Raw genomic sequence first — 11568 nt, 5'->3', positions numbered from 1 at the left:
AGACTGGGAATTTCTGAAAAATAAGTTACCTATTCCTTAGATGATCATTACTGCCAAATAGGGATTCCCAATTTTTACATAGTGATCTTTGATTATTTGTGTGAATTAAATCACAGATAATCCTATTGTAAATGAAGGATGAATTTCTAAATTTTGCTTTGGAATATGGGTTTGCATTTTAAACAATATTCATCTGTACAAATTTCAACAGTGTTTTCATATGTTGTATACCACTTCATGCTGCTATAACCCCATGAGGTTAGCAGGATCCAAAATTATCATCCCTATTTTGCTGATTAGAAAATTAGACTTATGGGCCGGCCCGGTGGCGCACTGGAGAGTGCGCCGCTTGGGAGTGTGGCGGCGCTCCCGCCGAGGGGTCAGATCCCATGTGGAGACCGGTTCCCGCTCACTGGCTGAGTGCGGTGCGGGCGCAACACCGAGGGTTGTGATCCCGTTGCCGGTCCCCGGTACGGGCGCGACACTGAGGGTTGCGATCCCGTTACCGGTCAGTAAAAAAAAAGACAAAAAGGAAAAAAAAAAATTGGAGGCTGAAAAGTCCAAGGTCCAGGGAACACATATGGTGAGGGCCTTCTTTTTGGTGGTTACTGTCTACAGCAAAGGAGGGTGTCACATGGCAAAAATGGACTGAGAAGGGAGAGCTAAACATCTCACTTGCTGTCCTTATAAAGCCATCAGAACTATGTCCTTTACTCCATAAATGGATTAATCCATTCACAAGGGCATAGTCCTCACACCTCTTGCAGGCTCCACTTTTCAAATACTACAATTAGAGTTCCCACTCTCTTGACACTCTTATAATGGAGGTCAAGTTTCCAATACATGATCTTTTGGGGGGGACACATTTAACCCATAGCAGTTGCTATGAACTGTGACTTTCATACATTGTTGGTAGGAATGTAAAATAGTACAACCACTTTAGAAAACTGATTTGACCCCAAATTTCACTCCTAGGAATTTCCTATACAAGATAAATTAAAGTATATGTCTACACAAAGACCCATGTATGGATTCTATAGCAGTTTTAAAATTTATAATAGCAAAGAACTGAAAACAATCCAAACGTCCAACAACTAGTGAATGTATGTACATACAACTCCTGACATATCCATGTAATGGAATATCAGTCAGCACAAAAAGGAAGAAACTACAAGCAACAACATGAGTGAATCTCACAGGCATTATGCCAAGTGAAAGAAGGAAAGAAGCCAGATACAAGTGAATACATAGCGAATGATTCCATTTACATGAAATTCAAAAAAATGTAAAACTTCATTGACAATATTGACAGTGGGAGAAAGGCTCTTCTGTAATGGAGAAGAGGAAAATTTTAGGGGTAGTGGGAGAAAGGCTCTTCTGTAATGGAGAAGAGGAAACTTTTAGGGGTAATGGGAAGTTTTATATATTAATTGTGGTGGTAATTACATTGGTGTATATATTTCTCAAAACTTATCAAACTATCCACTTAAAACGAAACATTATATTATATATAAATTATATCTCAATAAAGTTGATTTTAAAATAATGCTACTATGAATATTCATGAATGTGTCTATAGCATACACACTAAGAGTGAAATTGCTGAGTATTTAATATGTGTATCTTCAATTTTACTAGAAAATGCCAAATCATTATACAAAGTGGTTATATCAATTTATACTCCCACCTGCAATGTATAAAGGTTTTCATTGGCACATACCTTGGCCAATGCTTTTCAAGTTTTGCCAGTTTGCTGAGTGTTAAATAGAATTTCATCATGGTTTAAATGTCTATTTTCCAAATGCTTATTCAGCATCTATAGAGATTATCATATGGTTTTTGTCTTGATTTTATTGATATGGTGTATCACATTGATTTGTGTATGCTGAACCAAGCTCGCATCCCTGGGATGAATCCCAGTTGATCATGGTGTATAGTTTTATGTATGTGTTGCTGTATTCTACTAGCTAGTATTTTGTTGAGGATTTTTGCATTTATATTCACCAATGATATTGACCTGTAGTTTTTTTTGGTGTTGTTGTTGTTGTATCTTTGTCTGGTTTTGGTATCAGGGTGATGTTTGCCTGATAGAATGAGTGTGAGAGAGTGGCCTCTGTTTCAATTTTTTGGAATAGTTTGTAGAGAAGTGGTATTAATTCTTCTTTAAAGGTTTGGTATATCTACACAATGGAATACTACTCTGCTATTAAAAAAAAAGAAATACTACCGTTTGCAGCAACATGGATGGAACTTAGAGAAAATTATATTAAGTGAAATAAGCCACTTAGAGAAAATTATATTAAGCTTCTTTAAAGGTTTGGTATATCTACACAATGGAATACTACTCTGCTATTAAAAAAAAAGAAATACTACCGTTTGCAGCAACATGGATGGAACTTAGAGAAAATTATATTAAGTGAAATAAGCCAGGTACAGAAAGAGAAATACCACATGTTCTCACTTATTTGTGGGAGCTAATAAAAATAAATAAGTAAATAAACAAATGAACAGGGTGGGGGAGGGAAGAAGACACAACAGTCACAACTCCTTGATTTTGTTAAGACATGTGAACAGATATGACGTTGACGGGAGGAAGGGAGAGAGGGAGGAAAAGGAGGAATTGATAAAGGGACATTAAAATCAACTATATTACTACATTGTATATTGATAAATTAAAATAAATAATAAATAAATGTCTATTTTCCTAATTTTCTCTATTTTTTCCTATTTTTACAATTTTCTGTTAGGCTTTTAAAAAATTATTAAAGTTTAGAAGTTCTTTAAATTTTGTGTTTAAAATTTTAAGGAGTTCTTTAAATTTTTTATGGGGATATCTTCTCACAGTTTGTACTTTGTCTATTAATTTTCTTTGTGGTCTTTTAGTTAAAGGAAGCTCTTAAATTTAGTGTAGTGAATTTATCAATCATTTTCTTTATAATCTGCACTTCATGTCTTGTCTAAGTAATCCTTCTCCCCTAAGATTAAAAAGATCTTCACCTATACTTTCTTCTAAAAGTGTTAAAGTTTTGTCTTTCATGTTTAAGTTCTTAATCCACCTGGATTTGTGTTATTTAGAGAACCAAATTTATTTTTTCCTTATGGATAATCAATTATAACACCATTTATTGAGTTGCCTATCTTTTTCTCACTTATCTTTAATGACACCTCTGTATATAAAATTTCCATGTATATAGGAGTGTGTTTCTGGGTTCTCAATTTTGTTCCATGAGTCCAGTTTTCTATCTTTGTCAAGATATCATATTGACTTAATTACGTTTTCTTCATAAAAGCTTTTATATCTAGGAAAAGTCCCCACACCTGTTCTTTTGCTCTGGAGTGTCTTTGTGATTCTTGGCCTTTTGCTTTTCCTAATAAATTTTAGAATCAGCTTTTTAAGTGAAAAACCCAGTTGTGATTCTGACTTGATTCTAGAAATCAATTGAAGAAAGATATGAAACTGAGTTTCTCCTATCATTTTCCTTTTTCTTCTTTTTCTCTATATGGGTTTTCTTTAATATCTTCCAATAAAATTTCCAAATTTCCTCCACTATGGTCTTATATATACTTGGTTATATTTCCTCCTAGGTACTTTTTGTTGCTATTGCCAATAGTATCTTTTAAGAAATGTGTCTTCTGTTTGTTGCTGGTGTATGGAAATGCAACTGACTTTTGAATATCAACCTTATTTCTTGCCACTTTGTTATACTTCCTTATTAATTTAAATATTTTCCTATATAGTTTTTGGGCTTTCTATGTAGTTATGCATATTGGCTGCAAATAATGACAATTTTATTTCTTACTTTCCAATTCTTATACTTTTTATCTTTTACTTGTCTTATTGCACTGACTAGGACCTGCAGTAGCACGTTGAATAGAAATGATGAAAATGGGCATCCTTGCTTGCTCCTTATTTTAAGAATAATACTTGTAATGTTTCATCATTGAGAATGGTATTTCCTATTGTCATTTTTAGATACCCTTTATCAGTTTAAAGAATTTTTTTTCTATTCCTATTTTGCTAAAAATTTTAATTAGGAGGGCTGTTGAATATTATTGCATGCTCTTTCATCAACTATTAAGATGATTATATGGTCTTTCTTCTTTAATCTGTTAATGTAGTGAATTACATTATTAGATTTTCTAATGCTAACTAAATCTTGCACTCTAGGAACAAATCTAATTTGATCATTTTTCTACATTAGTGCATTTGGATTCTTAATGTCTTGTTTAAAAGTTTTGTATCTATGTTTTTAAGTGAGATTGGCTTGTCAGTTTTTCTTTCTGTACCATTTTTGTTGAGTTTGCATACCAAGATATACTGTCCTTAAAAAATAAATTGGAATGTGTTTCTCCTATTTATGTTCTGAAAAAAGTTAGGTAAAATTACATTTATCTGTTCAGTTTGTTGCTTGAAAGTTTGGCAGAACTTGCATGTAAGATCACCTGAACCTTGCATCTTTCAGGAAAGATTAAACCATTGACTCAATTTCTTTAATTATTGTACAATTCTTGGGTTTTCCATTTCCTCCTAAGTTTTGGTAAGTTATATTTTTCTAGAACTTCCCTTATGTTTTAAATTTATTGATATGTTATTCATAATATTCTCTTATTATATTTTTAATTCCTTCAATGTCTGTAGTTATATCCCCTTTTCATTCCTAACATTAGTTACTTGTGCCTTCTCTCATTTGTTTTTTTTTTTTTTTGTCTTTTTGTCTTTTTGTCTTTTCTTTCGTGACCGGCAATGGATCGCAACCCTCGGTGTTGCCCCCGCTCCTCGCTCAGCCAGTGAGCGGCCGGTCTGTATGTGGGATCCGAACCCTCGGCGGGAGCGCCGCCATGCTTCCCAAGTGGCGCACTGTAGCAGTGCGCCACCGGGCCGGCCCCTCATTTGTTTTGATTATTCAGTTTGGCAGGCAGAATAATGGTCTCCCAAAGATGTCCACATCTTAAGTCCTGGAACCCTAATAGATGAGAGAATAAGGCCAGTTTTGCCAAAGCAATAAAAAGCAATATATTCAGCACATATTTTTGACAGCACATATTGTCCAAAATATATACATAACAACATTGTGTTCATTGGTAGCCACTATAAAATTATAATGATTCAGAAAATTCAGTAAGAAGTCTTACAACAAAGTAAATTTATACATCTAGTTTCATTCCTTCTTTCTGAAAATTTTCTGAATATTCTCTCTTGAGAATAATGCTTCACCATGAGTTAGTTGAAATATCTAATCAGTTAAAATGAGCTGTTATATGTAAAAATACTTGGCATATTACCTGATGCCTGGTACATGTAAATATGAGGGTACTTTTAATGTTTAAATAGTCATAAGGCTATATCCCAAACCTAATTGAGGATTACTGATTAAATCTTTGTGAACCAGCCAATAAGAAGAAAATACAGTGCCATTTTGAAGAGCTATGAAACTAACACTTTCAGAAAATAAACTGCAGTTACCCTCGATATGCTAGTCTTTATGATACAGACATAAGCCACGAGAATATACAAGAGTACTTCAGAAAGTTCATGGAAGTATTTGTATCATCTTTTAATCCTATTTTTCCATGAACTTTTTGAAGTACCCTCCTATGCTCATATATATCAGGGTTTACCCTATAGTTTGTAAGTATTTAAAGTTCCTTTTACCCTTTGTTTTCTTCAATTTCACTGTTCATTATACTACCATTTTTATCAGAAATTGTGAAATGAAAACTGGTAAACATATTTTATGTCAGTTTGACTCTTTAAGTGAAAAAGTCAAAACAGCTAGATAAAAATAGGTTCGGGGTGTTTTCACCTGTGCCATTCCTATCCTGCATCATCACGAATCACTGGGAATACACTTGTACAACTCACTACAATTTCTGGTTTGGGGAGTTTTTTTGAGATATTGATATGAAAGCATTTTATTTGAAAATCAACATTAATAATCTTGCTTTTCTTTGCACGTGCTTCTGCAAGCTGGTGAGAAGGAATACTAGATGGTCATTTGAACTCTGACAGTTGTTATTTCTCTTTGCAAATGGAAATAGAAGGATCATCTTCCCCAAGATAGTCCTGGAAACAACACTGATATTGCCGTGCACCTTTTTCACATCCTTATTTTAGTAACTACGGTATTGTTTTTAATTGTGTGCGAGTCAGTCCTCCCCCTAACTGAAAACTTCTTGAAGAAAGACTTGCTTTTCATTTTTGTAGCCCATGTTCCTAGCACATGTAGACACTACTGATACGTAAAAGAATAAATAAATAAATGAAAGTCCACTGTAACTACGGTATTGTTTTTAATTGTGTGCGAGTCAGTCCTCCCCCTAACTGAAAACTTCTTGGAGAAAGACTTGCTTTTCATTTTTGTAGCCCATGTTCCTAGCACATGTAGACACTACTGATACGTAAAAGAATAAATAAATAAATGAAAGTCCACTAGGATTTATATGAAAGTTAACCAAGTCTCTCTCATAAACACTTTAAGTCCAACAAAAGCAGGTTGGTGAAGTCTCTTACTTGGGAACCACCTGGTTTGCTTAATAACAAGAAGCTCTGGATCAAAATAGATCCATTCCCTTTTGAACCTCCATTATCTACAAGCAATGTAAGTGTATCGAACCTTTATATTAACTACTGTATCTTAACTGCCTTTCAAATAAACTGAAAGGTTAGAAACACTGCTGTAGAATAGGCTACTTTACCAGTGCACACCCAATGCAAACTCATTAAGTCTTAAACAGAGCTGAAAAAGTTCCCCTTCTTTGGTAAAGTGCAACTAAATAACTTACACTGTGTAATTGTGATAATTAAATATTCTTACTAATGATTATTCAGAGACTCAGATACATTCTTGATGAAAAATGATCAAACATGGTGCTCAATTTTTAACTTAGGACTTCAGAGGATTTATTATTTTGAAATCAAATCTATTAAACCTTGTGAATACATTATTCCTCATTAAGATTCCTTTTGAATTCATTTGACGTGTTAAAGACAGGGTATCGCTGAATAATTTATAAGTAAAAATTATTTTATAATATTTATCTTAGAAATTAAAGTGAATAGAGCATAAGAAAAAATGAAGAAAAAAAGACGCAAGTAACTGATAGGGTAAGGCAACACAGGGGAATTTCACAAGGTTAATTTTAGTACTTCTAGAACACTCTTACTTTATCATCATATAATTTTACCAGATACTTTCTTTTGTGAAATACACTGGTTGACAATTCAACTCATTTTATAGTCCAACTAATATTGTGATTAAAAACTAATTTAAAAAAAGCAAAACAATTATGTTCAAGTCTCCTTAGTTTAATCAAATAGGACTACATTAAATGAGACTATAGGAACATGTTCCTGGTGATCCATAAACCATTATAAAAAGATAAAGCATTGTTATTATGCAATTGCATGTAAAACATTTTGCTTAATAATCACCTTTTTGTTTATAATGTGCAAAATTCCTTCTACCACTAAATGACATCAGGATAAGACAGTGGTTTTTAAACATTTTTGCTTGTTGGTCCAAAGTAGAGTTCCTCTGAAACAAAATTTCCAAATAAATACATCACCCCAAAAAGAGTTTAAAGAAATACCTATGCTGTTCTTGAACCAGGAAAAGAGAAACAACTATTGTAAGTTTGGTGAAACAGCAAAGGTGATGTTGGGAGCTGATGTAATCAGTTAGGAAAGTACGAGAACAAACATCATTTAAATGGTGGTTGATTATTGTCAAGATGAACAACTGACACATTACTATTAGGACAAGAAAGTTGTGCTAAGGTGGATTTTAGAAGAGCCCTTTCTACTACCCACCAATACGAGGCGGCACTAAAACTCCCATCTGTTCCTCTCTTTGAATTTCTCTGTGCTTCACCAGTGTTCTTTCTGCTCACCATTGCCCCGGAAGGCCACATTCACACTATGAGAAAGAACTAAAAGAACAAAGCGTCTCCCCCAAAGAGAGAAACTTTAACATGCCCTTGTAGTCACCAGTTCTCAGAAAATACAAACCAATAGTTAGCAAATAATTTTATTCAGTCTTTTGTCGGCTGATTACCTGGTTTTCATCAGCTCCAACATGATTTTTTAAGAAGTACTAGGTATATATAGGACCCATCTTAGATAACTATTAAATGAGCCTACTCTCAGCCCAGAATAGCTTACAAATAGATTATCTTTATTCTAACTATTCTCTTTATAACACATTTTTACCCAGTGAAGTCAAGCATTACAAATACATCTATAATTGTTTAATCTAAACAGCATGATGCCAGAAAACCAAAAGAAGTTTGAAAACTTCAGTCGTTCACAAAATTGCAGTCATAGTGTTTATCTCGCAAATATTTTTTATCTGGCTACTTAGTATCATGTATGTGCAAGATTAAATATTCATTGGAATATATTATTAAATATAATTAGCAAAAATATGTTTATCTGGCTACTTAGCATCACATATATGGAACAATAAATATTCATTGCAATGAGTTATCAAATATAAGTTTTTCTCTGATTTTAATCAAATTCATACGATAACTATTTAATGATAGAATATAGCATTTTCTTATGAAATGCTAAAGGGAGCGCAATTACCATCTAAACAATCATATTAATACAATTTCAAATCTTTTGCTAACATATAAAAATAGTTTAAATTTACATCTATTTATTTTCCTAATCTAGATTTTAGCAATCTTATAACAATTCTCTGAAATGTTAACAGAGTTCATTTTCTTCCATTTTTTTCTAGTCACAAATACACATACACCTGCTTAAATTTGTACCCGTATTATTTTAATTACATTTTGAAAATATCTAAATACTCTTATTTTTCAAAAAGCAACCATAAATTATTTGCATGAAATTGTTGTGATGGAGGGAATTCAAGCATTTTTAACATAATAAATGTCACTTTCTTTATTAAAATATTTCCAGAATGTAAAAGCAAACTTAAAACTGTTTTGAAGGAAATTGTTTCAAAGAGCAAAATCCTGTGAAGAGATTACTGTGAACTCCATGTTTGAAATCTAGACTACAGATTTTAAATATTTCTTTTCATATTTATGTATGCTACAACAATTAAGTACTATGAATAAGCTTACTGTACTATGTAACAGTCAACTAAAATTGCAATCTCCTTTCATTTTACTACTGTTTTCAGACATATAACTCCAGCCCAGGCAGCACATATCCAACAAGAAGATCTTTTCTGTAACCACTAACTGACAATTTTTTAAAATTAAGAAAGGAGAGCTAGATTATAATTACATACTCACCTTCTGTTCCTTTCATTTTACTACTGTTTTCAGACATATAACTCCAGCCCAGGCAGCACATATCCAACATGAAGATCTTTTCTGTAACCACTAACTGACAATTTTTTAAAATTAAGAAAGGAGAGCTAGATTATAATTACATACTCACCTTCTGTTGTCTTGAAATATTCTGGCAAAATTAAAATGAACATGATCACTATTACCACAAATAATTTAAGGAGGGCTGTTTTTGTCATGTCTATTCACATGACCCAAATGTGTTCCCGTCTAGTACATTGATGGTATATTGCTTCCTGATTTAAGTTTCATTTCTGCAGTACTTTAAGTTAATGCAATTCACTTCATACTCACTTCCTTGTGGGTAAGACTTAAAAAAAAAAAAAAAAGATGGCCTTGAATTGAGACTTCCTCATTTTGAGTCACTTTCTGTTAAGAAAATTACCCTCTGACAAGCACTTTCAAACTATCTTCTAAACAACAAAGATAAATAAATGATCTCAAGAAGCAAAGGGGTCTTGTCCTCATCTAAATTTGAAGCTATTTTACCATGTTTACCAATGTGTGTGAGTAAATACAAATCCACAATATACTTACCAAAAATAAAACGATGACTGTCAATCATGTCCAGATTGTATGGACATCATTCATTCATTTACTTATCAAATTATTGTTGATCCCTTTTAGTGCCAGGCACTGTGCTGGATTCTGGTATTCAGAAAACAGCATGTATGGAAGACAGTAAACAGTACAAAATGTAAAGATTAACAGAAGATACATGCAAAATTTTGGTTCTACACAGTATACATACAAGCAGTAGAAAGGAACTCATTTACACTGCTGTAAACACTGTGGTTATTGTTTTCACATTTTCAGTTCCAATTTCAAAAAAAAATGATTTTTCATTATGATAATCTCAGTGAAATAAAATATTTTGTCTTAGAATGTAAATGCAAGGTAGGGAAATCATGGTGAATAAAGCAGATGTGCAAACAAATATTTTTACTTAGAAAATTCAAATATTGGGAGATAGGGAGGGGGTTTGGGAAGTCATAGTTTGGGTAAAGGGCATGAAGAAAAATCGTGATTTGGGGCCGGCCCGGTGGTGCACTGCTACAGTGCGCCGGCGCTCCCGCCGAGGGTTCGGATCCCACATACAGACCAGTTCCCGCTCACTGGCTGAGCGAGGGGCGGGTGCAGCACCGAGGGTTGCGATCCCGTTGCCGGTCCCGGTCCGGTACGGGCGCAACACTGAGGGTTGCGATCCGTTGCTGGACACGAAAAAAGACAAAAAAGAAAGAAAAATCGTGATTTGTAATAATGAATATGCTAATAATAAAAGAGAAAAATCCGGATATCCAGTATTTCTATCCTTCTTGGTTTTTTTTTAAGTGGTAATAAATATCTCCAATCATTTTCTCCCTGCCCATTCCCTCCTGTACATAAAAGAGAAAAATCCGGATATCCAGTATTTCTATCCTTCTTGGTTTTTTTTTAAGTGGTACTAAATATCTCCAATCATTTTCTCCCTGCCCATTCCCTCCTGTACCCCACCACCAATCCATTTCCATTTATCCTATTCCTTGTTCTCTCCCACTCAACCCTGGGCTTTATAGAACAATGGATGAGTAGGGAGTAGAAGGCAGGTAATAAAGTCCATGCTGTGAATATACTGTGAGTATGAATTAACTGTCTTTTCTTCTGATGGGGTGAGATAATTTGACAGACAGATGGGAATCATGAGTTAGGAGACTTTAGGACCTGAGTTTAAGAACACTCAGAATGGGAGTAGGACTTCAAACGTATGATTTATTTTAAGAACAGCATCAGGGATCATTCTAAGGAAGGGAGGAAATGATGAGAGTCATGGCTTGCACCATATGGTGGACTGAGAGATATTGGACTACAGATCAGGCAGCAGTCTTCAACAGAGATGCTTGTGGAGAGGGGTGGGAGGCATTGTCCCTTAACTCTTCCCCATCTTACAGGTTTCACTAAATGGTCAGTGAACAATCTACTCCCCTGTTTTGACCCTGTTTTGTTTCCCCAGACATTCTGATTCTTATTTTTTAATACAAACATTCCAACCATAATTTTACCAATGGAAATGAAATTATCAAAAAAGTACTTACTTGATATAACAGTATTAAATCAGTTTATCCCTTGATAAATTTTCCCCAATAGGCAGTTAAACCACTTTCTATTTTTTTCTTTAATTTTAATTACTTAGCTTTTTAAATTAGTTTTTAATTGATTTTTATTCATTTTGATAATTATTTTGTTATTACCTATTATTTTCCA

General features: G+C 33.7%; 1 protein-coding gene across 1 annotated transcript in view; it reads right to left on the bottom strand.

Moving 5' to 3' along the window:
* The window catches only part of TMEM156 (transmembrane protein 156), a gene marked incomplete at its 3' end in the record, with an annotated part of 20437 nt that extends 10822 nt beyond the window's left edge, over positions 1–9615 (bottom strand). Inside the window, exon 1 of the mRNA XM_008587531.1 lies at positions 9419–9615. Within this exon, the coding sequence (XP_008585753.1) occupies positions 9419–9506 (88 nt within the window). The remainder of the gene's footprint in view (positions 1–9418) is intronic.
* Between the last annotated feature and the right edge of the window lie 1953 nt (positions 9616–11568).

The sequence above is a fragment of the Galeopterus variegatus genome, unplaced genomic scaffold, assembly GCF_000696425.1.
Source record: "Galeopterus variegatus unplaced genomic scaffold, G_variegatus-3.0.2 Scaffold4414, whole genome shotgun sequence".
NCBI lineage: Eukaryota > Metazoa > Chordata > Mammalia > Dermoptera > Cynocephalidae > Galeopterus > Galeopterus variegatus.
Note: the sequence above shows the minus strand (reverse complement) of the source record. Positions and strands in the feature narration are given on the sequence as shown.